Raw genomic sequence first — 25,623 nt, 5'->3', positions numbered from 1 at the left:
CGCCGAACGACACGCGAAGCCACCCCGATCAGTGACTAGCATCAAAGGAATCTTAATCGGTCTCCTCCTTGAGACGCTTCCAGATGGTAGAGATAGCCTCCTGCAGTTTGGCCTCATCGGTCGTCTGGAGCGACTGAGAAGAGAGCTCGATGGTCTTGTCTCTCGACTTCAAGCCCTGGACGATGCGGAGATCCATCTTGGGAATCTTCAGGGCCTGGGTATTGTAGGTCAACGTATACCCAAAACAAGATATGACACACACATCGCTATGAGCAAGAATGAGAGTATCAGGATTGCCCAACTTACCTCGCTCAAGACTTGCACGACGGCTTTGTTGGACTCGCCGTTGCGTGGGGGCCGCCGCGACGCACAGCTCTACGGCATCGTCCGACACGGCCAAGACACCTTCGCGCACTTTGTCGGCTCCCGGCTTGACATGGCACCGGATGTGCAGCGACGAAGGGGCATTTCGTTTGCCCTTGATGAGAGAGATGGCGGGAATAGGCGCACGCGCTGCCATGGTTGGTGATGCTGCAGAAAAAGTGTATGAGATGAGGGTGGTCTGGCAAAGTTGAGGTCGTCCGCCTGCAGGGGCCAACAGCCATAATTCTACGGTGCTTCGGTGGTAGTGGTGGGTAGCCGCGGCAGATGGATCCGAAGTGCCATTGACAAGACGCAGCTCTACCAACTGCCAAGGCTCGTATAATACTACTTAGATGGAATAACCAGACACGCGAACGCTCGAGTAAGCAATATATAAGGATAACAACTCGACGTTGTGACCGTTATTACGCCAATCAAAAATCCAACGCTGTTTGGGTGGTTAGTCTGGTGTCTTGATGATGACCCAACTGGATTGGTCTCCATCCACAGCGACATCACCAACTTGTACGGTACCCCCTAAAAGGCAAAAACGCTGCTTCCATCGTATTATGCCATATTGTACACCATATAATGTCATTATTGTAGGTAACGTTTATCCTACCAGATATAACGCTTAACTGGACAAACGGTGTGTGGATTATTTGCGCACAGTATTACACCAAAGGCAGTGTTTCTAACATCAAGGGGATGCACTCAATTCCACCACCACCACCACCACTGTCCAGATGGCTTTTGTAGGATACCTTAATTGAAAATATGAATTTATCATGGTGCTGTAAGTTTATGGACCTCACATAATGACCATAATCTGATGCCGGAGATTTCAACGGCCAGTGACCAAAGGGCGAGCTCGCAAAATGGCATTTATACACAATCACTCTGTGTAACTAAAAGCAGAGGAACTTGAAATATGGGGGCCTCACAAGGTAACCACGAAGTGAGGATTGTGTAAGACACGGGCATCTGGTCCCCATGAAACGAAGCGGCTGGGTAAAGAGATCGTTCCAAGGTAAATGTGCCTGGCGTTATTGGTGCACATGTAGATAGAGTAGGAGTAGGTACCCGCGATGAATTTTTTTATCAGGCACACTTGTTCCTTCCATGTTGGTTCAAACTGTTCAGGCACCAGTTTTTCGCAAGGCGAGTTACTGAGGCACGAGGCAGCACCACTACCCAACATTTGACCACAGCAAAGCAAGGCCTGTTTATGCGTAAAACCTCGACCTCCAAGCCACACGAGGCCGACACTGCCCTCTCAACGAACAACTCTCTTGTGCAAAAGCGCGTCACTTCTCCTCATAAGACATCACCACGGCTGTTCCTTACCTCTCACAATTCTCTCGTCAACATGGCCAGCCACCCTTCTAGACCCTTTCAAGGTGTTGTGGACATGTCTGTTGGGTCGTAAGTCCAACTTCCTCTGCCAAAACAAATCACCCCCAGCCATCTCATGCTCACATTTCGTAACGGAAACGACAGGTCTTCGTTGAGCATCTACGTTGGTCCAGAGCGCCGTCAGTTCATCCTTCCCTGCCATTTTCTCGACGAGAAATCCATCGACTTCGACCTGCTACTCCAGAGATGCGGGCCTTCCCAGGACGACTTTTCGGATGCCGCTCTTCAAGAGGTCCAGTTGGAGGCACTCGGCCCTGAAGCATTCAATCTCTTCGTGCAATGGCTGTACGGTATCGAGCTTCCTCGAGCCCAGCGATATTGGCCACACACCAAACTTTCACTGGATCTTGGTAACCTGAATGAAGTGCCATTGCCTGCTCAACTCCAGAGCTCTCCAGCTCTGGAACCCTTGGTAATGAACGCAAACACCAATGGTTTTGAGCAGGATAGCTTCAACGCCATTGTATTCCATGATCCCTACAGCAAGTTCTCTGCTGAGGAGATTCGCCTAGCAGACATGCTCAGATCCTCGATTACAGCGACCAGCACGAGCCCCACGATGGATGCAAAAGGCCCTTCTGAAAGTCTTGAACAGCAAAGCATCAAAACCGAGACCGAAGAGCCTGAGGAGGCTCTTCTAGCAACGTCGTCTGAAGAGAATAACGAGTACATTCAAGCCGTTCTCTTGAAACTCATGCTACTTACAGAGATGGCAGGATGGGGACAATGCTGCAGAGATGCACACAACAACTACTGCCACGGCGAGAATGAGGTCGAACGAGACTCCATCAATCTCGACCATATTGAGATCGCGTATTCCACGTGTGCTCGTCATGATCCCGAGTTCTCACCGACGCTAGACTTCATGGCAGACTACGCATACTTCAAGGGTGTCGAGGACGGCCTCCTTACAGTCTACCAGGAGCTGTTTGCCAAGTTCCCGCGATTTTTGAAGGACATCCGGTCGAGAGAGCAGCGCTCGCGTCCGTCGCCGGTCTGAGCAGGGTTCAATGAGATGATGGGAACTGTTGGGCCTACACGGAAAAGGACATGTTGCGCAGAGCAGGACCAATTGATTGTACTTGAGTGTCGTGTCGAGCCTGGTTGCGACGCTTTGCTGGAATAAACGTTCGGATATAGGGAAATGGTTCATCGTTGCTTAAACGATCAAAAGATCGAGTCTTGATATATTGGAATGTTTCCATGCTGGCCCTTTGGCATAAGTGATAGATCCAGGGCGGTAGAGGCATTAACAAGACACTGGACTAATGAAAATAGCCATCCTCGTCAAGTAGTCGTCATGGTGCAAAAAGTGGCTTTAAAGTCGAATTGTTACACTGGTACGTCGTTTATTCGAGTGTTCCATCCAAGTGGTTGTCCAGTAACTATTCCATTTGACCATTATGCGAGCGTTGGCAGTCTGTAGGGTAGGTATTGTTTGCTGTTGGTTGGTGTCGATGTCCTTTATGTCAACCGCACAGCTGCATGTGGTGAGAATGCATGTGGGGTCGTCCAGTGGAAGTATAGGCGGTACGTACCTCTAAAATGCCCATGCCCATTTACGCGCGACGCGTGTCTGTAGCTCCGGGGCGCGTCTCATTTTCTTAGATACCACACCCCCACCATGAAGCAGTAGATCCATGCACGATATATGTTGATACGATCCCACACTCTCCCAAGGTTGACGACAGTCACTTTCATATAGCCCCACGCCGTATCACCGGTAACCCAAGATACCCCCAAACATCAATCCCAAGACATAATGGCCGACGAATCCATACAGAATGGCGACAGCCAGGCCTCCAACGACGACATCACCATGGCCGAGCCCGAACCCTTGCCTAGCGCATCAAATGGTGCCGCCGACGTCGAGGTGAAGAAGGAGGTTCAGCTGGAAGACCTGTTTGCCGACGTAGACTCAGGCGACGAGGAGTTCCCCAGCGCTCGGCCACAAGAAACCCAACCATCCAGTTCGCCCACCGCGGCGCCGGGCTCTCCATTGTGCGCACCTCCCGCAGCAGCCCCGCGTGACGATATGGCGATCGATGGCTAACCCTTTGAGTTTGAACAACAACAGAGAAACCGGCATCTCCCTAAAAGCCTCCGACCCCGAAATCCTCCGCTCCTTCTACCAGCGCCTCTTCCCCTGGCGGCACCTGTTCCAATGGCTGAACCACAGCCCGACGCCGACCAACGACTTCGCGCACCGCGAGTTCGCCCTGACGCTGCAGAACGACGTGTGGCGGCGCTACATGTCGTACCCGACGTCGGACCTGATGCGCAAGGAGATGCTGAACCTGCTGCCCTCGCGTATCGAGATCGGCCCCGTCTACACGACGAACCCGCGCGACCGCAAGACGGTGCGCAACGCGAGCGCCTTCAAGCCGATCGCCAAGGAGCTCTGCTTCGATATCGATCTGACGGACTACGACGAGATCCGCACCTGCTGCGACAAGGCCAACATCTGCCAGAAGTGCTGGCGCTTCATGGTCATGGCCGTCCGCGTCGTCGACGCCGCCCTGCGCGAGGACTTCGGCTTCAAGCACATCATGTGGGTCTACTCGGGCCGCCGCGGCATCCACGCCTGGGTCTGCGACAAGAAGGTGCGGACCATGGACGACCAGAAGCGCAGGGCGATCGCGAACTACCTCGAGGTGATTAAGGGCGGCTCCCAGGGCGGCAAGAAGGTGAACCTGAGGAGGCCGCTACATCCTCACATCAGGTAAGACGACCTTAACCCATCTCTTCATGCTAGTTGTTCACCCCGGAACTAACCCATCCGCACGACAGCCGCTCCCTAGACATCCTAGCCCCCCTACTTCCAAACCGACGTCCTCGCAACCCAAGACCCCTGGCACTCACCAGACCGCGCCGCCCACCTCCTAACCCTGCTGCCCGACCGCCCCCTCACGACGGCCCTGCAGAACAAATGGGACGCCTCGCCGGGCCGGTCCTCGGCCGCCAAGTGGGCCGACATCGACGCCGTGGCCAAGTCGGGCGCCTCCAAGTCGCTCGACGCGCGCCAGCTGCTCGAGGCCAAGCAGGACGTCGTCCTCGAGTACACGTACCCGCGCCTCGACATCGAGGTCTCCAAGAAGCTCAACCATCTGCTCAAGAGCCCCTTCGTCATCCACCCGGGCACCGGCCGCGTCTGCGTCCCCATCGACCCCCGCCGCCTCGACGACTTCGACCCCCTCGCCGTGCCCACGGTCCAGGAGCTGCTGGCCGAGATTGACGAGTGGAAGGACGAGGACGGGGTTCAGCCCGTTGTTAAGGAGGAGGGGGATGCGGAGACTAAGAAGGAAGATGGCGTCAAGAGGACGAATATCCAGGATTGGGAAAAGACGAGCTTGAAGCCGTATGTAGAATACTTCCGGAGTTTTGTCCTGTCACTTATGAAGGACGAACGCGATGCTAGAGTCAAGAGGGAACGAGAAGAAGCCGATGGCATGGACTTCTAGACGGAAGCGGCGGAACGAATCACGAAACGATGTACTTGATGGCACCCAAAATCAAAACTACAAAGTCGCATGAAGCCAGCTAATGGCCCCCATGCTGTCGAAAAGTGAAGGGGGTTATGGAACTGACAGCCGCGATCATAAAATAGTATTGGGAATCAACGATACGCTCAAGTAGTTGGCGTGGTTTGTGATAATTATTCCTGTGGCATTCTTTGTCATGACCTAGACTAATTGTAAGGAACCACTTGTACACTCATACAGCCATACGCTGTGAGCAAATCGACTGCCTGTGCCCTAGGGTTGCAGTCCAAAAATCCATGACTTTTTCTTCCTGCCAAAATAACGCCTCGCGTACATGCGCGTCAGATGCGCAATGGGTATGTCGTTCAATCTATCGTACACACAGTCCATATTTGCCACTGGTTCGCCACTGCCTTCAGCTGTTATTCATATCCGACTGGAACGATGACCAAATGCAAGTAGTAATACCCGAAAGCGGAAATGTAGACAGCATCGCTAGCAGAGTTATACTTCATCAAAGCGCAAGTGCTGCTCGCTGAATTCGCTTAAAGCCAGACCGAGGTCTCAAGTTCAGATCAATAAAGATTCTGCAGGTCGGGACCTCCAAACCCACCGGGCCCAGCTCCCGTAGGTCGGCCCTGTGGAGGACCAGCAGATTGCCAGCTTGGTTGTTGGTACCCCATGCTTTGTGGTCCAGCGGGCGGTTGAACCTGGAAGCCGGTTCCGGATTGACCACCCTGCGGCAAGGTGGGAAACTGGTCATCATAAGACACAGCCGGACCTTGCCCATATGCCCCTCCGGTCGAGAAGTCACGGCCTCCAAGGTCATCCAGTGATTTGTAGCCATGGCCTCCGCCTCTGCCTCCGCGACCACCACGGTGACCACCGCCTCGGGGGCCGCCGCGATGTCCACGATTAGGCGTACCGCTTCTAGCGCCGCCTCGGTATCCTCCGCGGCCACGGCCCCCGTATCCTCCCGGATGGAAGTTGCGGTCTCCATGCGAGTTGGCATGTGGGCCTCCGTGTTGTCCATATGTATCGCTGTGTTTTCGCTTATTAGAAGATCTGTTAAATGAGTTCTCGTAATCATGTTCGTTCGAGTCTTCCGGCTCAATCCGTAGTAGAACCTTTTCGCCCACCGTCGTCTCAAACTCAAAGGCCTTATCTGGCGAGATAGGCTGCCAGTTCTGGATCTTGCCAGCATCCATGGGACGCGCGCCCTTGCGCAGAGCCAGGACAACCAGTGGGCTGGGGTTGTCGGTGTGGTATTTGGCCGTTGCCGGCACAGGTGCGACCGAGGCTGCCCATATACTATTCTCAAAGCATGCCGTGCCGGTTACTTTCCACTTCATCTTAGTGCCCATGCCACCCACCTTCTCCATGACGCTCTCCGGGCACGGGCGAGGACAAATCATGATGTTGTTGGCATGGAATTTGAGCTCGGAGTGCGAGAGCTTGGGGAGGTGCACGAGCTTGAGCAACCGCTTGGAGTCTGCTTTGCCAATCATATAACTAGTAAAAAAGACAGTCTTCTTAACCATCAGGCGCTCGTGTCGCTTGCCTCCAGGTGGCCGAGGGCCTGGCTGGTCAAGCATTGCATTGTGGGTGTTTATCAGATGCTGGATCTCGGCAACCTCGACAACGGGATCCAGATTGGTAGAGATGTCGGCAACCTGGATGACTTCCGCGCTGATGGGGCCGCGCGTCTTCTGGCCGTTGTGTCCTTCCTGCCGCCGGTTGAAATCAGCCATGAACTCGCGGAAGCCCTGGACGTGCTTCACCCGGTCTTCGTAGATGCGGATCTCCTCGGCGTTCTTGTACGTCTCCATGAGCGACTCGAGGAAGACTTGTTTGAACTTCATGGTGCTGGAGAACCGCTCGTTATTCGGTCCAATGGCGGGCTTCAAGCCGGCCATGTCGAACTCCAGTCCCTTGCTGGCGAGGATGCGCTTCATCAGCTCAGAGAAGCCACGTTCGGATCTTCCGGTCAGCATGACGCTCAAGGCATCCTCCTGCTTCATGCTGAGGTGCACCAGCTCGACGATCTTCTCGTTCCACCAGCCCTTCCATCCTCGCTTTTCTTCGTGTTCGACGCCTTCGCCTGTAGCCGCCAGGATGCGCGAGTCGTGCCACCAGCCGCCATTGATGAAGATATCGGGAGAGCCCAAGGCACCAGTAGTGCGGCCATTCCAGAGCTTCTGGTTGGGTAGTGGGGTCTTGAACAAGGTGTTGTCGAAGTCGTAGACATGGATGGCCTTGATCTGCTCAACGGCTAGACGTGAAGACAAACAATCTGGTTAGCAAATGCGCGACCATGGTCCCGGCAGTCGACTACTTACGAGGCAGCTTCTTATCCAGAATGGACCATCTGCTCAGAGCCGTGACAGTATGGGTGTTGGTGGCAGGGCCATTCTGGGTCCCGTTGGGGTGTCTTGACGCCATCATCAGGCGTTGCAAAAGATCGCGCGCAAACGAAAGTCGGTAGCTGCACACATGCATCCAACTACATTGACATGGCGAAGATCCCGGGATGTAAGGGTAATGCGACTGACTGTTGGTTGATGAGCGCGTAGTTTCCTGTTGTAGGTTAGTTGGTATGTTGCAATGCTCTGAAGACGAGTCGCGATTCTGGACCCTTTACTTTTTGGCAGGCATTAAGCTTAGGTTAGGACGATCGGGAAGTTGCAGCGCAGCATCATCATTTATGGTCCGAGCTCCTTCCACTGGAAATTCCACGGTGGGCCCCTCACCTTCCAGGCACTTCTCGCTACGGTATCGTTGGTAACTCGCAGGAGCACGAGGGTCCTTAGGAGGTGGTCCTACGTCACGTTAAATTCGCTATGTTAGACACCTTGTGAGATACGCAAAGGCTCGAATGATGCATGCCAAACGGTCTTGGGTAAATATATGTTTTCTGGAATTCATTCACCATCCGGAGATGGTTCTATCAACTTCGGCTTGTAATGGGCAACTCTTTTTGTGCACACCTAAGCAGCCCTGCCCTTCTCTCTCTCTACCTTAATACCCCGCCAACAGGCACAACACGCTCGTCGCGAACCACGAGAACATGAGCTTCTCCAGCACCTGCACCAGTTCCTCCGTCTGCTTCTGCGCGTCGTTGTAGCTGCCCATCTTGGGCAGCGGCACGCGCTTGCCGCCGCCCCAGTAGTCCTGGACGTACTGGCGCGCGAGGAAGAGGCAGCCCGTCATGAAGGGCGAGGCGAGCGTGCGCACCAGGAAGCCGTACGAGTGGCCGCGGAACGCCAGCAGCACCGACGCCGCCAGGGACATCAGGAGCGTGATGGCGCCCGCCGCTTGGGTGGCCCGCGTCTTCTTCAGCTGCCGCTCGGCCTCGTTCGAGTACTTGGCCAGCTTCTGCGTCGTGTCTTCGTACTTTTGCAGGTTCTGGATGGCCTGGATGGATTGCTGGCCGCCGTAGACAGCCAGGGCAGTTTGCGCGATGTGCACGACTTGCACGAGCATGATGATGGTTGTTCGTGGTGGTCTTCGTCGTCGTCGTGGGGACTGGCGAATATGTTGCGAGGGTTGTTGTAATATCCTCGTTATTATAAAAACAAGTGTGGTATTTAAAGGTTTCGTGCAAGAGATGGTATGGAGATGTTGCAATGCGAGCATAAGAAGAAGGCAGTCTGTTTGTCTATCTTTGACTTATTGCAAGCGATGACGTAGTTCCAGCTCAGTCCCTTGCCAAGGATGCCTGTTAGCCGCTCTTGCGATTCGATGCGATCGTGACGCACATTGCAATACAGCTAAACCTAGAAGGAACTACATCAGAAACCGTTCCAACACCTCATATTGTAGCGCCACGTAAGTCTCCCTGGTATCTATCTATATGACGATGAAGCGAATGCCTTGAGCCCTTTCTAGGCCGTTTCGTACGTCTACTCCGTGTCCGCGAGTCAAAGCTCCTCCAGGCTACTCGATTACTAAGTGTGTGCGGTCAAATTGTGGCTTGCATAGACACGAATACGCAACCTAACTCTATTTCCCTGAAACCTATCCAAGTGTGAATAGGACCCTTTTGCCCGACCATCGAAAGGGGTAGACTAGCAACACACGATATGTTCTCAGACGGCTAGCGAACCATCTGCAGACATCACTCGTCATAGTTGACACTTCTCAGGGGCCAGTTCCCCATCTGGATCAGCGCCTCGCCCAGACTCCCCTCGCCGCCCCAGTACTCGCGCACGAAAGCGACCATGAGGTCCTGCCCGTTGAGCAAGACGCCACTGGTCCAGGCCTTGCCGTCGCGTACCCAGCGCTTCTCGGCCCACTTCGTCTCCGGCGCCGTCTCCCGCAGCATCGGGAGCATCGGCCGCGGCGCCGTGCACGTGAGGCCCTTCAAGATGCCGGCCTGGAGCGGCACCATCATGCCGCCGCAGATGGTCAGGAAGGCGGCGCAGTCTTCGTAGCTCTTGCGGACGAAGGCCAGCTCAGCCTCGTTAGGCTTATAGTCTTGCTGGAGGACTGCCCCCATCAGGACAATGTCCAAAGGTGGGCAAGTCTCGAAGGAGTCCTTTTGATCGATTTAACCATGGTCAGCCCAATAACTTTCAGCCTGGCTCTACCTGTAGACGAAGGTCCAGGTGGCAAGTTTTCAGGTGAAATGCATACCGTAGGAACGATGGACATGTCGCTGGTCAAGCGGCTAGTGCCTTGACCAGTCTCGGACACCCAGTGGAATTCGATGTCGATAGCCTTGGATTTGACGCCGTCTGGGAGGAACTCGGGCGAGACGTTGTCCATAAGGCTCTTGCTCATGCCATTGAGAAGGTCGATAGGGGCGACATCCAGGACCTCGGTCGTGCTAATGAACAATGTGTGAGTCTCGATCAAGATGTACTCATGACTAGAGCGGTACCAACCCATTCATTAACAAGACGCCGACCTCGATGCGGCGGTTGGGGTTGGAGAGATCGATTGAGGAAGGCATCGCGTAAGAGTAGTTGCTGCAGTAAGAAGAGGGAAGATATGTGAGATATGACGAAGTGTAGTGAGTTTAGAATCGACAACCAGTGTTTGAGAGTAGTGATCAGTGCTGGTAAGGTCAATTTCACTTGGATATAAGTCCACACAGCCCGTATTTATATTTCATTACAGCTTGTGGACTTAAGATGTCGGCTTTGCACGTGTCGGCGTGGTTGACCGTAGAACTCCGAACGCCACCGGAGTTATACAAGCAATGTCTCACACCGAGCCCCCGTATCGCCGTATTGCGACGGGATTATTCGAGCCCTGAATGGTGAAACACTGGTCCGAAAGCTTCCAAGACATTACACGCCGTATTAGAATCGTCACTGGCTACTCCGGAAGCGCATTCTGAAGCGGACTTATGTCGAGTGGTTGCACACGCCGCCCGAGATTACAGCTTCATTAGCCGGACGCCAAGCTCGAAACAACCTTGGCGAGGATTCCCAATAGGACAACAGGTCCATGGTCTTTGTATCAAAAGAGAGCGAACACCACCTCATTAAAGCGATGCCATGAGTATTTGACTCGAAAATGCCCGAGTATACATGTCGCACTGTTATGCAGTATTATGTACCAGGGAAAATATGAAGAAGAAAAGAGGAAAAGGAGAAACTGATATGCAAGCTAACATAAGATCCTGTCCAAGTGCCTTTATTTGAAGAAACATTTCGTCCTTGTTTAAGCAACCCCCTTTTCCGGTGATATATGCCGGCGCGATGGGTGACCTTTGCTCCTCGCCCTGGGAGACACATGTGTTTAGTGTTCTTCTCGATTTTAGTTTGTAATCCCACTGCACCATTTGTATTTGCAATCAATAGAAAAAGGGGTGAACGTCTACTAGAGCTTCTTCCTATATCTTTTCGTCAACTCTCAAGGGTATCCAAATTGCAGGGGTTCTGCCGAAATATATAAATCCGTGGAACTCACTCACCATATTGCAAACCCACCAACGCCGGCTCGAACAAGATATTATATGAGAGGAGACACCATCATTGAACTTTGAGACTCAGCATGGTGTTGCCACCACTGCCAGAATATGCAGGTGCCACCTGTACTGCCCACGTATGAGTATCTAACAGTTTCTGCCCAGGGACAATGCCTGTGTGACGGCACGATCCAATGCGACTGTGCTTAGGGCATTCACTCTTATAACTCTGATATTTGTGCTCTGGGTCTTGTCAAGAAACCCGGCACAACTCTCATCGAGTTGATTTATCGCCGTTTGCCTTGACATATTGGAGTTTGTTGACCCTGTTTTGTGTCCCTTATCAGCACAACGGTGAAGCTACTGAAATGTCTCGCACCCTGGAATCAAAGGATCGTCCCTGACGTTGATCATGCCATTCTTAGGGTAACTCTACACTACCGATGGATGTTTCTACTGCTCTTTTGTAAGTTTGGCACTCTAGAGAAATGTGCAATGTTGAGGTCAACATGTCTGCCCACATGGCTCCTCCTCCTTACCATTTAACATGCCCGCATTGGCACAGCCAACCCCATATAAACATTGTTGTTTGTCACCCCCTGAGACATTAGGAGTGGTTCGCAGACGGCGTTCTTGTCACCCTCTTGAAGCTTCTTTTGCCCACAAAAGTCCGAGACCATCCGTGTGTAAGACATGAACGCTGCCGCGGCTCTTGACCGGGGATCCGGATCTCGCTGCTCCGCCAAGATCCAATCCCAATGAGGGCTCATGTCTGAACTTTATTTACAACTCTCGATACGCTCTTACGCTGGGTAGACTTAATTGCGGCATACTTTGTCATTGATCATGCTGATCAGATCCATACCACAAACCGTAGGGGGGTTCGGATCCGGCCAGAACACGGCCAGACGATAATACCATGGTCAACTAGATATTTAAGCTCGCGTTAGCCCATCCTCATTGACTAGGATTTCGCGCATCACTTCAACACAGCATCTTACCATCTATCACTTCTCTCTTCGGAACATTTTGCACAATCCTGGGGTTTCTGCCCTAGACGTGCTTCCTTCTTGACCGCGCATACCACCGGTACACATTCCTTTACCTTCTCCAACCTGCTAAAATGGTGTGCCAGAAGACCCTCGTCTTGGCGCTCTTCGGCGGAGTGGCCGCGGCCCGAGTCCAGCAACATGCCCGAGATTTCGGCGTAGGAGGTGGTCACGGCGGCATGGCCGAAGGCGGCTATGGCAGAAAGGCTCAGAGCGGAGGAGCCCATGGAGGCTGGAGTAACGGCCAAGGCAGCAACCGCGGCTCACACCGTGGTCACCCTTCTCACGGTGACTCCATCACCACCGCGACGTCGACTGCAGACTCCATCACGATGGGATGTGCTGCTGAAGCCACCTCTACTACCTCGGCCTGGCGACACGGCAAAGGCAACGGTCGCGGACATCGTTACGGTCAAGGTCCAGGTTATGGTCATGCTGCTTACTCCGAGGCGGGGACCACGTCCACCGCCACATCCTTATATTCGGCAGCTCCTACCTATGCCATCTACTCCGCCTCTAGCTGGGGTAACGGCAATGGTGGCCACGGCTATGGCCACGACCACGGTCACGAAGGCCCTACTTACTCCCAGTCCGCGATGGGCACCACCACCGCCACATATTCATGGTCATCGACTCCTACCTCTGCCACCTACTCCACCATCAGCTGGGGTTACGGCCATGGTGGTCACGGCCATGGTTACGGCTACAGTCATGTCGAGTCTGCTTACCCCGAAGCGGAATCCACCACCGCCATATATTCATGGTCGCCGGCGCCTACCTCTGCCACCTACTCCAACTCTAGCTGGGGTTACAGCCATGGCGGTCACGGCTATGGCCACGGTCACGGTCACGGAGGCTCTGCTTACTCCCAGTCCGCGAAGGGCACCACCACCGCCACGTCCACATGGACCCTGACTCACACCACCTACGCCACCACCTCTACTACATCTACCTGCACCGAAGAGCAGGGCTACGGTGGTCACGGCAACTGGGGCTACGGTGGTCACGGCAACTGGAGCTACAGCCACGTCCACCCCACCTACGCCGAGTCCAAGTCCACCAGCGCCACTTCTTCGTCCGCCTACTCCACCACGTCCCCCACCACCGTCACCTACACAGCAAGCGCTACCCCGAGCTACTCCACGATCGAGACCACCGCCCCTTACAGCGCGGAAGCGCCCACCTACTCGGAGGGAGGAGTCGTGCCCACCTACTCGGAGGGAGGAGTCGCGCCCACCTACTCGGGAGGGAGGAGTCGCGCCCACCTACTCGGAGGGAGGAGTCGTGCCCACCTACTCGGAGGGAGGAGTCGCGCCCACCTACTCGGAGGGAGGAGTCGCGCCCACCTACTCGGAGGGAGGAGTCGCGCCCACCTACTCGGAGGGAGGAGTCGCGCCCTCCTACAGCGAGGTAGAGACGACGGCCTCGTACGGTGCTGCGCCCACGTACGGCGGCGGCGCTCCTAGTGCGACGGAAGCCTACTCGGCCTCGACCCCGGCTATCTACTCGGCCTCGACCCCGGCTATTTACTCGGCCTCGTCCTCAGCTATCTACTCGGCCTCATCCTCAGCTATCTACTCGGCCTCGACCCCGGCTATCTACTCGGCCTCGACCCCGGCTATCTACTCGGCCTCGACCCCGGCTATCTACTCGGCCTCGGCCCCGGCTATCTACTCGGCCTCGTCCTCAGCTATCTACTCGGCCTCGACCCCAGCTACCTATTCGACCTCGGCCCCGGCTATCTACTCGGCCTCATCCTCAGCTATCTACTCGGCCTCGACCCCGGCTATCTACTCGACCTCGGCCCCGGCTATCTATTCGACCTCGGCCCCGGCTATCTACTCGGCCTCGTCCTCAGCTATCTACTCGGCCTCGACCCCGGCTATCTACTCGGCCTCGACCCCGGCTATTTACTCGGCCTCGTCCTCAGCTATCTACTCGGCCTCGACCCCAGCTACCTATTCGACCTCGGCCCCGGCTATCTACTCGGCCTCATCCTCAGCTATCTACTCGGCCTCGACCCCGGCTATCTACTCGGCCTCGACCCCGGCTATCTACTCGGCCTCGACCCCGGCTATTTACTCGGCCTCGTCCTCAGCTATCTACTCGGCCTCATCCTCAGCTATCTACTCGACCTCGGCCCCGGCTATCTATTCGACCTCAGCCCCGGCTATCTACTCGGCCTCGTCCTCAGCTATCTACTCGGCCTCGTCCTCAGCTACCTACTCGGCCTCGGCCCCGGCCACTTACGGCGTTGTCGCGCCTACGTATGGTAGCGGCGAGGAGGGCGGCGCGCCCACGTACGGAGCAGGCGAGTCTTCCACGGGATACGCCACTCCCACGGGATACAGCACCGCCGGCGGCTATGCCACTTCCACGGGATACGGTAGCGTCGCCACCGGCTACGGCACCTCGACCGGAACCGGGGCCCTCGATGAGCCTCTCTTCACCACGATGGCGAGAGTCGTTCGCTAAGCCAGACGACGTTTCACGAAGACAAAAAATACGGCGGGGGTAGGAATGCGGGAGCGGACGGTGGCTTCGTAATAATGCTGGGGCAGCAAGGCATGGATGGTAGCTGAGCGGAGGGAGAACCATGGTACACGACGGAATTGGGGGTGGAGAGTGTAATACATTTGTCTTGATAGGTGATATTCGGTTCTTTCGGGGTCGACTTTAATCCACATCTTTTTCTCTGTGTCATATCTGAGCACGCTGGCAATCGGGGTCACGCGCTGCAAAGACGTTGAGAGCAATGTGCCGCAGCCACTCGCATTCTATTAGATCATGTGTAGTGGCTCTGACGTTGATCGCAACTAGGCAGCTCAGAAATGCGCGTCGTCGAATTAGGCTAACATGGCAACGTCGCTCTCGCTGCCGATGTAACTCACGAGATAATAGCTCTGGGTAAAAAGTTGCTGACGTTATATGAATGGATACCTGGATGCACTGGTTGGTGGCTGAGCCATGTCTTCTCGGCGTAACCCCTGAGCAGATGCAGGCAAAAGATGCACCGTAGTCCGAGCCGACACAGGTTCACCCCCTTACATGTACTACATAGGCAATATTTAGTATCCAGATGTTAGCGATATACATTGACCATTATGACATCGGTGAATAGCATCCATGTCTAACATCAAGTTCGACAAGTCGACGATCCCGGACCTGAGCGGCCGCGTGGTGCTCATCACCGGAGGTACGTATCAGAATGATCTCATCCAGGACCATCATGGTAACCACACTCGCCGCGCGCCCGCCTAAAACGTAACGTACCACCCGAATCCGGTCTAACCCTCGCCCTCCTCTCCAGGCACCAACGGCATCGGCGCCGAAATCGCCGTCGAGCTCGCCAAGAAGAACCCAGCCCGCCTCCTCTTCACCGGCCGCAGCGCCGCCTCTGCCGAAAAGACCCTCGAGCGCGTCCGGCAGTCCGCGCCCGCCGCCCTCTCCCCCGACGGCTACGAGATCCACTTCGCCACGAACCACCTCGGCCACGCCCTGCTGACCAAAAAGCTGCTCCCCCTACTGGAGCGGACCGCCGACCTGCCTCTGCCCGCCGCCAACAACCCCCGCGCATCATCTACACCACCAGCCTGGCCTGGATGGGCGGCAGCCTCGACTTCGCCGGCGGTCTCCGGACCACCCAGGAGTCCGTCCTGTTCGGCCGCTGGGTCCGCTACTGCAACAGCAAGCTCGCCAACCTGCTCTACGCCCGCGAGCCCGCCCGCCGCCACCCCAAGCTGCTCTGCTTCAGCGCCCATCCGGGCGTCGTGACCACTGGCCTCGTCACCGACCTCAAGCTGACCGACCGGCTCTTTGTTCAGGCGACCAATGTCGGCAAGATCATCACCCCGGAGCAGGGCACTTTCAATCACTTGTGGGCCGTTAGCGCTCCTCGGGAATCTATTGAACAGGGTGGCTTCTACGAGCCGGTTGGCGTCTTATCCTTAGAGAAAGGGGTCAAGGCTAAAGATACTAAATATGCCAGCCAACTGTGGGACTATACAGAAAAGGAGCTGGAAAAGTTCATGTAAAAGGTACTGCCGATTTTCATCATAGGGATTAAATGGTGCATCCGGACTGCAACGATGGTGGTGAAAACAACCAATTACCTGGGGTCTGAGTTGCACACATTGATATTCAGTCGATATGGTGTATGTGTGATCCCCTAGATCAGTCGTTATTTTAAGAACACGCTGTTTTAAAACCTTAGTTGCATTGCCTTTTTGGTATGTACATGTGTGGCAATTGCCTCGTTCATTTTTGTCCCAACTCCTGTCCAGATCCTGAGTGCATTTTACGCCTGAATACCGCCGTTCGTTTCCTGAGCCACAGTCTTGTCTAACGACTTCTGCTCAGGCTCACCAGCAAGCTCCTTCTCAGCCTTCTCAAACTTGGCCTGCTCCTCAGACGTCATGTTGGGGAGCAGGGGCTTCTCATGATCCGCTGTGAGGTTCAGGTGGAAAGTACGGATGACCGAATCGGCATCATCAATGGCGAGTGGCCTCACGTCAGCCATGGCCTTGACCTTCTGGGTGCAGAGCTTGACCTGGGCATCAGTCATGGTGAGACCGAGCTGCTCGACACGACTCTTAATGGCATTCCAGCCAGTCAGTCGAGAGGCGAAGTGGACTGAATGAGGGAGGTCTCGTTAGCATCGACATCAGTAGACGGAGCATCTCTTTGGGGCATACCATAGCGGGATAGACCGTAGTCTTCGGGCTTAAGAATCTCGTATGTGGTCGGGTTGTTCAGGATGGCCTTGGCGTGGATGCCGGCCTTGTGGGTGAAGGCACACTATAGATAATGTTAGCTTTTATTCATACGTTTGAGTCATCGGGCGCAAAAGGATATGTTACGTACGAAGCCAGTGATGGGGTTGTTGAAGGGGATGTTGATTTGCACTGCGCACTCGTTAGCTGGTTTCCCAAATTGATCAACGTGATAAAAAAGTGGGAAGCTGGAGGGGTCGGTCTGGGGTATGCTGGGGTTCAATATCGTGGGTCTGAGGGTCGCTTGGAGAATTCCACCCCGTCTCCATTGTATCATGGTCATTGGAGCGGAATAATCCGGCATCGGAGGATGAAGCCGAAATTCAGCATCCTCCATACGCCATATCGAATTCTCGAAGCGATCATACGATTATACGCCGACAGACCCCAACGCGACGAAAAGCGACCCAACATTGTCCGTATGAACCCAGTACCCGCCAGCACCAACGCGGAAGATAGTGGAAGGGGCGACATACCAGCATCGGCCACGAGGTTTTCGAGGTCCTTGAGCTTGTGCAGCTTGTACCTGGGTTTCGTTAGAAAGTGAATAATCAGGGAGCTATGTTTCATGACCTACTTGCTCATGACGTAGTCACGATCGGCAACCATCATTCTCTATGTGAAATGATCAGTATGTTGTTAAACGCTGATGCGAGATCTGGGATACATACCGCCATCAGGCCACCAAGAGTGGTGATACCATTGCGTTCACCGATACCAAGAACGGAGGTGTCCACTAATGAAGAGTTAGTACAGCATTCTTCCAAGACAAGGGACAGCCAAGTGACATGCCATGTGTGGCACCGGCTTCGAGAGCGCAGTAAGCGTTAGCTACAGCACAGCTGGTATCGTCGTGCTACAATCATCAAATATCAGTATATCGAAAGGTATAAGTGATAAGCAGGCCGGTCCAGTTCAGGGGCTTGATTTTGATTGGTGCAGATATCCCCATGGGGCCTGAAATCTTATGCCCCAAACTCTCGAGTCTCCGATCCAATGAAACCCAAGCCTGCATGGGCACGTGCAAAGGGTGATACTTACGAAATGGGTCTCGATGTCGCAGTTTACGACACCACGCAGAGCTGTACAAGTTCGACCAGATTAGCCATTGGTTCTGTGGTTTGATTCGTGCTGCAAAGGCAACCCGAAAAGATCCAGCCGTGACTGTTGCGAGCGGAAACTTACTCCTGACGAGGTCGTAGACCTGTCTGGGCGAGGCGCATCCAACCGTATCAGCGATACCGACGCGCGTGACCCCCACCTTGTCGACAGCGCTGTACACGGAAAGAAGATCGACCAGGTTGGATCGGAAAGAGTCTTCGCTGGAGAAACGGATCTCGAGACCCTTGGACTTGACGAATTCAATGACCTCGATCGCAGTCTGTCTACTCGTTAGTACGGTGTCCGATATCGGCCGAGGATTTTGAAGAAAAAAGCCCCCCGCTTCAACTGTCGGACAGTGTACTCACGTTGATGATGTAGGTCATGTCCTTGCCGTGAGAATGCTCGCGGAGATAGGACGAAGTACCAATGACGACATCGAGTCCGTCGACACCAGTCTCAACGGCCATGCGAGCATCGTCCATGTGGCAGCGGACATGGGTCAGGATCTTGGCCTTGAGGCCGAGCTTGCAGATGGCCTCACAATCCTTGCGGGACTGCTCAGAGGCAGCCGGGGAGGTAAGCTCGATATAATCGACGCCAAAGTCGTCGAGGGCCTTGGCAATCTGGATCTTGGTCTCGGTATCGAAGAAGGCATTGGCGAACTGCTCGCCCTCGCGGAGGGTTGACTCAACTAGCGTTGGGTGAATTCGTTAGCGAGTATTCGAGACGGCCGATAGCCGTACAATTCGTGGTCGGAAAATGCATAGCTGGTAGGATGTCTCGCTGCTCGGGTCGACTCACTGATCTTGAACCTGGAGACGTTGCTCAGGAAATCGCCGACGGGCTGGTAGGGGCTGGAGCGCTGCGTACGCTGGGTCTATATGGCAATTGTGATTAGAATATTGGACCATCGGCCAAAAGGCGCAGGCCTTCGCCCGGGTCAATTGAGGTATAGACTTACAGCAATGCCAGTGAAGCCCGGGTGCGCTGAGACACACACTCAAGTTAGCACGAAGTTTCTGCAGGCCGACGAGACGAAGGGCAAATCAGAGGCAATGACCAACATGGATCGGAGGTATCGTTGCCATTGGCACGGCCATTCGTGGCCGGAGCGGCGTCGGGAGTAGGACACATGGTGAATAGTGGATGGACTGTTGGTAAGGGGATATATCAACAGTTGTCAGTTGGGTCGGGTCGGTGGTGAGGATTCAAGTCTTCAGTCCAAACAGTGACGGGTACCAATTTTTTTTATACCAGATTTTTCCCTTGGGTGCCTTTGATATCAATTGAGTCACCACAAGCGGCTTGCGGAAGACTGGGAAAAGAAGGTGGGTGGAGGGGTCTGTGGCTACTGGTCCTGGGCGGTAAGGCGGGGTAGTGCAGGCACTGCAGGGTGTCTTTTGGTGCTGTAGCATTGGCTGGACAGAGTGGGCGTCGCCAGATCCCAATCCACAGTGACGTCCAGTAACGTACATTGCCCAAGGGCGGCAGTCCCAGCTACTGCCAGCGCCCAGCCAATGCGCCAGCCCACTGCAAAATTCGCATGTAGCACAGACTCGGGGCACTTGGGCGCCGCAGATGGCTTGCCGGGATCTTGACTCACTCGAAAGCCGACTCGGGCTTCAAATACAGCACTCTGCCCAGGCGGCCACTTCAATAACCATTATGGTGTCTCGGAGGCTGTTCGCACCTTGATCGAATGCCATACTCCAAAGCGATGTGTAACGCATTGGGCGCGAGCCCGCTTACAGCGCACCAAGCACCAAGGGCTACCACCAAAATACAGTCAGATTACAAGCGGCATGATTGCATTTATATTGTGTAGTACTTACATAAGACGCACGAGTATGAACGCAGGTACTCCGGTCACAGTGGCCTAACGTTACGTCGTCTTGTAAAAATCAATGGACGCCATCCAATGCGAAGGTTGTTACTAAATTGGCCATGCCTGTTCCGAACGTCCGGAACACTTCATCTCATTTCAGTGCTTTCGAGGCAGTCTGAGTAAAGATGAATGGACTTCGCTACATAAAGTAGGTCTGGCATCGTGTGCTGCAAGCAGCTCAGTAAACGGCCGAGATCGCATCGCCAGAAGATGGCATGCGTTGCGTCACGGCCACAGCGCTACAACGAGACGTCATGCTGTGGCGATTATGTATAGCAGACGACACAGCATAGGTAGTATCGATTGCAAGTGCTATCGCCGACGACTTAGCGGCCGGCCAGATAGGAAATCATGGCCTAGCATACAAGCGTAAGTATGCGGCATCCGCTCTGGGAACGCTTTTGCTAAACTCCGTTTGTCCAAGTAAGTACTTGCACCGCAACCCCCCCACAGTAGGGTGACAGAAAGATTAACACCCCCCTGCTAGATCCCGAAAAAGTCAAATATAGACAGTGAATTTATACCTACCAAGGTTAACTTTTTGAGAAGTGCAATACTAAACAAAGAATTTATACCTACCAAGGTCAAGTTTCGCCGCCTATATTTGACTTTTTCGGGGTCTAGCAGGGGGTGTTAATCTTTCTGTCACCCTACTGTATGTGCGCAGGCAAAAGACGAAAGTTGCGATCTCGTTTTACCTTCTCATGAGCGCGGGCAAGGATTTGCGGTTTATGCTGTCGGGCTGGATTCTATAGTCCAACACCGGCACGGCGCGGTGGCTTTGCCGCTCTAGACTGCCAATCAAGTGAAAGGTAGGACTGGCATGATCCTAGACAATTCAAAGGGAAATGGACCCTAGAATCCCCGGTACGGCGATCAGAACGTTCACATGGCCATTCTCATGCCCATATGACTAGGTAAGTATTCTACAGCCTGCCCGAAAACAGCTGTAAGCTAGAAATGCGACTCAACAATAAGGCAACGCTTTACCGATTCCCGTGCGCTACTCCAGATGACCTGGGCTAATATATACGGCGTATAGAGGGGATGTTGTACTTCTGAATCCAAAGGCACGAAATCAGGGGGTGCTCATAAATACCCGAATATTGATAGACATTGGCACCATGTGCTGCAGTGTTATGCCGTGTCAGCCAATACTACAGACAAATGGGCAGTGCTGCATGCCGCACGTACGCAAGTCCAGCACATTATCCTGAGAAACCAATGTGGATATACGATCGCCATATACGGCTCTTAGAGCCGTTTTAGGAACTGTTCAACACTGAGCAGAGAAAGAGAGAACGTGCCGACCACGTCTCACTGCATGCATGCTGACGAGGATCCGCAAATTTCGATCATTATGCCTCATTAGCATCATCGCGGAAATGCTGTCACTAAAACAACAGCCTGTCTCCGATTATAGAGTGTATCAGACTTTCACAGAATCAGTACATTGAATGCTTAGAAGGGCCGTACTTGGGTATGCAAAGCCAGGTCCATGGACGCCCTCCAGTTCGCTGTCTGCTAGGACTGAGTATCAAGGCCTACAGGAGGAGGTGTTATGAGCAGTGTATCTGAGCGTAGGCATCTTGACATCAGTAGCATAGGTAGTAGGATGATTGCCGCGCTCTGGTACCGCTGTGGTAGGTCTGGCATATCATCTAGAAAGGAGCACTTACAGCGCGAGCTATTTGAACATGCAATCGTGGATATCTCACTTATATTCGTGATATTGAGTAACGGCATAGGTGGGGATCCTTCCGCAGCTAACGGGTTTCATTCATTGTCTTTTACTAGATAGTTCTAGGGTATATGATGTGCCTAGTCTTCATCACTTTCCTCGTCGCTGTCTTCTTCTTCGGCCTCTTCTAGCCAATCAACGAGAGCCTTGCACTTTTCCCGAACCTGTTCCATCGGCTCTCCGCCCTCCTTAGCTCGAGCATCTTCCCACCATTTCAGGATGCCTTCTTCTTCTAAGATATCCTCGCTGTACATCTGCTGGAACAGCGCTGAGCATAGAGCTCCTGCTTTCTGGACCTCGATAACTCGCGAGATACTGACGCAGGCTCGCTGGACAGCCAGGATGAAGTCGACTTGCTCAGGAACGCTGTCTCCTCCAACGCCGACCTCGGACACAAACTCTTTGGCACCCTTCCGTTCGGTCAAAACGCACTTAGCAGCTTTGCTCGTCTCCATTCCGCCGCTTTCGGCGTTGATCAGTTCAACTGCCCGGCGTACGAGTGCCGTCGCAACTGCCCTGCGGACAGCGCTGTCCGAAGCGTCATTAGCCAATCGGAGCGATGTGAACTCGAGTTTCTCCGAGTCAAAATCGCCAGACTCGCCGCGCAACACCTCCAATAGACCGAGCACGGCTTCAGTCACAAAGTTGGAAGCGCCGGAAGTAGACGAATCATCAGATGCGAATGACGTAGTACGGCCGCTTCTGGCCATGTTTTGTGCTTCCTCGTCCGACAAATCCTCCTCGTCGCCGGAGGATAGTGTAGACACAGACGAAGCATATAATTCGTAGCCCTCGAGCGAGTAGCCTAGAGACAATTGAAGCCGCTGAGGGTCGTCTTCTCCCATATCTTCAATGTCTGGGTCAACAAAGAGAGTACCCTTGCCCTGAGGACCAAGAAGCTCGGTATTGGGTGTTACCGAGGTACCCATTGGAGAGAGCACAGAAATGATGCTAGATTGGGGGATAGTGATGCCTTCTCCCACGATAACACCAGAGCCTAGCAGACAGCCTGAGCTCACACGGGAGTTCTTCCCGATGGTGCTGAATTCGGCAATTACCGAATGTTCGACGACGGCATAATCTTCTATGGTGACGTCCTCCCAGACGATGCTGTCTTTGATGACCACGCCCTTGCCAATCTTGCAATTGCGCCCAATCAGGCTGTTCTCTATGTTGCTTTCTGAGCCGACAACAGTGTCTTGGCCAAGCGCAGCGTTAGAGATATCGCACCTATCGCCGATCGTTACTTCGTCCTCCCGATATACGTTGTTTTCCCGCAACTGATAGGTGTGCCTCTTGATCAGGTTGCTGTCAGGGACAAACGGATGCGTCCATCCGTCAAGTACATCACGACCAATTGCTTCATACATCTGAAAGTTTGTCGCCCGCGCAGCGTAGCCGTCTGACACGATTTCAGTGTGAATCATCTTGCCGTTGAGCTCGTAGTCTTTGAGGACGCCGTGTAAATAGTTTGCGCGCGGCAACTCATAGTCGAAACTTTCGGACCACAACGCGAGCACATCGGGAGTGCAGATATCAATCTGGGCATCGATCAAATCCGCTCTGATCTCGAGCTCGGGCTGCTTCAGCATATCGGAGTCTAGCTCGACGTAGTGATCCGACTGCAATGGGTTCATTTCCTCGTAGTGTAGACAGCGCTTTGCTTGCGGGTCGACAGCGAATACAGGTGAGATGCCATTGACCTTGGCCCGATGCTCATCTTCGCCGCCTTCTCTCAACACCATGGTCATTATGGAGTCCCGGTTGGCCTCTTTGCGCGCCCGATGCGCCGCCAGCGCGCCATCTAGCGAGATGTTGGATACTAGGTCACCGTGTACTAGGATGAAATCTCCCTCGATCAAGCCGCGCTTGTCAAGATCGCGCAAGAAATCGCCGATTGATCGAGCGTCCGAGACTCGAATGAAGTCGACGGTGGAGAATGGGCAGGATCTGGCTATCGGTGTCCATCGCGACTGGCGTATGTAGCTCTCGATCTGTTCTTGGAAGGATGACGCGTAGATGAAGACCTCCTGGACGCCGTTCATGGCAAGGAATTCGAGGGTGTACTCGAGCAACGGAGTGTTGGCAAGCGGAAGCAGACACTGCCGTGCTGGTTAGCGAACGCACGGCTCTCGGGTCAAGAAGGATTGCAGTACTCACTCTTGGCTTTTCTAAAGTGAAGGGTCGGAAGCGAGTCTGGAATGAGTCGGCTATGATCTATGGGGGTTGGAAGATCGTGGTCAGTCAAGCGTCGTGAAGGCAACAAATTGCCCCGCGGTCGAATAAGACTAGACGTACAACTGCCTGCAACACATCCTCACGCTTGTCCTCAGCACCTGCCTTGGTGGGCTTCTTGGCCTTGCCCGCAGCGGCGGCCTTGGCGCCTTTGCTCGACATCTCTTGCCTGTTGGTATGCGAAAGTGGTACCTATATTGCGAACCGTAAGAAGTTGTTGCCGGCTCACGACCTCCGTGACGTTGACCAAGTACGAGCCGTGTGAGTCAAGGACTGGATCGGCGCGGGCTCAGCCTGGAAAGCTCCAATGACTTTTTGGAGGGGCAGTTGTGGCACACGGGCGGGGCCTTATCAGTTCGTCATAATTCATAATTGGGCTTATCGCATGCAAGCATAAAAGCTTAGCTCGTTGGTGCTATGAGTATAGCGGCACTGCGAAGCGAAGTATGCATAATATTAGGTAACATTATGCATTTTTAGGGGATTGAATCTGACTCCGTCATCAACATCAACATCAACCTCTGCTGCCGAACAAGTATGTACCGTCTCGTCTTCCCCACGGTAGAGGACTGGAGCTTCTTTCAATGCTGCCAGTGATGAGGGCATCTGCGGCTCCTGGTGGTGGGTGTAAGGAGGCAGACAGACATGGATCGCAATGGATGCATCGTGAGGCAGGTCACACCACCAGGCATTTCTTTTGAAGGCTGCAATCGCCTCGACGACTGGCCACACACTTGGGGGTCTTCATATTATCTTCTTCCAGGGAAGTTGTGAACTCAAAGGGGTGCAGAGCGTCCGAGCCGGCTCCGATCCATGTCCGAGTGGATTGTGTCTTGGCAAACACGGCTTCTCTGTCTGTGTATTGCGCAGTCCCTTGACTGGTCCCAAGCCAGAGTGAGAGGGGTTTGTTGAGTCTTGCTTTGAAATTGGGTTCGTCAACCGTTCTTTGGCTATGGGCCTTGGAATCCGACAGAATCTTCAGGGTTCCAACGTTCTGGTAAGTTTGTCCAATATCAGTTACGGCGGCTTCAAAGTCTAGAAAGACTATGAAGACCAGTCCAGATGCTTTCCGGAAGGCTGTGTCTATGCTGGAATTCGCGGAAGGTATGTGGCATTGCTTCCCGCTCCTTTTCCTCGTCAAGGTCAAGCGCAGCAGCAAGCTTTCTTCTCGCAACTTGCTTGTGAGATGGCAGAAGCGGACGATACTGAGGGAGGGCAATGCCTTTTCGCAGTAGTTTCCTTTGGCCCGAGATGGCCGGCCACAAGTAGTGTACCATGCAAACAGGCCGGCCATAACGCCTGCATCGATAGTGTCAGAGGTCGCCGTTTCATCGTCACTAGAGAAGTTGCTATCATTTACATACACATATATTTCCCAGTCTCAGTCTCCAACATGTCCGGCATATCAAGTTCTCTCGTATGCCTCCCATGTATGTGCAACGACTCTTTCATGATCTACTTAACGGTTCTGACCCGATCATGAGGATTATCAGTCCGAGTCCGCATAGCTCCCTCTGTCGTGATTCAATAGAACCGCGGGTGGCCCATTGGGTAAACATGTGTTCAACACAGGCAGATCAGACTTGCAGCTCATTGATGTTACGGACGCTTGGCATTCGAGCCTGGCCATTCTTATACTTCATAATGCAAGCGTAACGA

At 53.9% G+C, this 25,623-nt stretch overlaps 10 protein-coding genes across 10 annotated transcripts; 4 read left to right on the top strand and 6 right to left on the bottom strand.

The window, feature by feature from the left end:
- Window positions 1-52: 52 nt before the first annotated feature.
- PG986_006622 (uncharacterized protein) lies at window positions 53-520 on the bottom strand (the record flags this gene model as incomplete). Its single annotated transcript, XM_066842844.1, has 1 exon — window positions 53-520. The coding sequence occupies one exon, from the start codon at window positions 518-520 to the stop codon at window positions 53-55; it is 468 nt and encodes a 155-aa protein (XP_066698956.1).
- Window positions 521-1,732: 1,212 nt separating this feature from the next.
- Window positions 1,733-2,779, top strand: PG986_006621 (uncharacterized protein; the record flags this gene model as incomplete). Its single annotated transcript, XM_066842843.1, has 2 exons — window positions 1,733-1,788; window positions 1,864-2,779. The coding sequence occupies 2 exons, from the start codon at window positions 1,733-1,735 to the stop codon at window positions 2,777-2,779; spliced, it is 972 nt and encodes a 323-aa protein (XP_066698955.1).
- A 705-nt stretch (window positions 2,780-3,484) lies between these two features.
- Window positions 3,485-5,240, top strand: PG986_006620 (prim-pol domain-containing protein; the record flags this gene model as incomplete). The annotated part of the gene is made up of 3 exons (XM_066842842.1): window positions 3,485-3,780; window positions 3,857-4,466; window positions 4,590-5,240. Coding segments are annotated over 3 exons (1,557 nt in total), but the record flags the coding sequence as incomplete, so codon positions are not given.
- Window positions 5,241-5,836: 596 nt separating this feature from the next.
- Window positions 5,837-7,703, bottom strand: PG986_006619 (uncharacterized protein; the record flags this gene model as incomplete). The annotated part of the gene is made up of 2 exons (XM_066842841.1): window positions 5,837-7,533; window positions 7,601-7,703. 2 exons carry the CDS (start codon window positions 7,701-7,703, stop codon window positions 5,837-5,839), a joined length of 1,800 nt encoding a protein of 599 aa, XP_066698953.1.
- A 576-nt stretch (window positions 7,704-8,279) lies between these two features.
- PG986_006618 (uncharacterized protein) lies at window positions 8,280-8,744 on the bottom strand (the record flags this gene model as incomplete). Its single annotated transcript, XM_066842840.1, has 1 exon — window positions 8,280-8,744. One exon carries the CDS (start codon window positions 8,742-8,744, stop codon window positions 8,280-8,282), a length of 465 nt encoding a protein of 154 aa, XP_066698952.1.
- Window positions 8,745-9,378: 634 nt separating this feature from the next.
- Window positions 9,379-10,215, bottom strand: PG986_006617 (class I glutamine amidotransferase-like protein; the record flags this gene model as incomplete). Its single annotated transcript, XM_066842839.1, has 3 exons — window positions 9,379-9,798; window positions 9,897-10,089; window positions 10,148-10,215. 3 exons carry the CDS (start codon window positions 10,213-10,215, stop codon window positions 9,379-9,381), a joined length of 681 nt encoding a protein of 226 aa, XP_066698951.1.
- A 2,086-nt stretch (window positions 10,216-12,301) lies between these two features.
- On the top strand, window positions 12,302-14,702 carry PG986_006616 (uncharacterized protein; the record flags this gene model as incomplete). Its single annotated transcript, XM_066842838.1, has 2 exons — window positions 12,302-13,429; window positions 13,476-14,702. 2 exons carry the CDS (start codon window positions 12,302-12,304, stop codon window positions 14,700-14,702), a joined length of 2,355 nt encoding a protein of 784 aa, XP_066698950.1.
- A 651-nt stretch (window positions 14,703-15,353) lies between these two features.
- On the top strand, window positions 15,354-16,261 carry PG986_006615 (oxidoreductase- short-chain dehydrogenase/reductase family; the record flags this gene model as incomplete). The annotated part of the gene is made up of 3 exons (XM_066842837.1): window positions 15,354-15,423; window positions 15,538-15,717; window positions 15,741-16,261. 3 exons carry the CDS (start codon window positions 15,354-15,356, stop codon window positions 16,259-16,261), a joined length of 771 nt encoding a protein of 256 aa, XP_066698949.1.
- Window positions 16,262-16,524: 263 nt separating this feature from the next.
- PG986_006614 (homocitrate synthase- mitochondrial) lies at window positions 16,525-19,237 on the bottom strand (the record flags this gene model as incomplete). Its single annotated transcript, XM_066842836.1, has 13 exons — window positions 16,525-16,859; window positions 16,922-17,024; window positions 17,091-17,262; window positions 17,427-17,525; window positions 17,577-17,614; window positions 17,671-17,735; window positions 17,777-17,855; window positions 18,041-18,081; window positions 18,185-18,380; window positions 18,469-18,794; window positions 18,905-18,980; window positions 19,065-19,090; window positions 19,168-19,237. 13 exons carry the CDS (start codon window positions 19,235-19,237, stop codon window positions 16,525-16,527), a joined length of 1,626 nt encoding a protein of 541 aa, XP_066698948.1.
- A 2,572-nt stretch (window positions 19,238-21,809) lies between these two features.
- PG986_006613 (translation initiation factor eIF-2B subunit epsilon) lies at window positions 21,810-24,126 on the bottom strand (the record flags this gene model as incomplete). The annotated part of the gene is made up of 3 exons (XM_066842835.1): window positions 21,810-23,831; window positions 23,890-23,946; window positions 24,028-24,126. The coding sequence occupies 3 exons, from the start codon at window positions 24,124-24,126 to the stop codon at window positions 21,810-21,812; spliced, it is 2,178 nt and encodes a 725-aa protein (XP_066698947.1).
- Between the last annotated feature and the right edge of the window lie 1,497 nt (window positions 24,127-25,623).

Source organism: Apiospora aurea, assembly GCF_038362705.1.
Source record: "Apiospora aurea strain CBS 24483 chromosome Unknown utg000005l_segment0_segment0, whole genome shotgun sequence".
NCBI lineage: Eukaryota > Fungi > Ascomycota > Sordariomycetes > Amphisphaeriales > Apiosporaceae > Apiospora > Apiospora aurea.
This window is presented reverse-complemented; position numbering and strand designations above follow the sequence as displayed.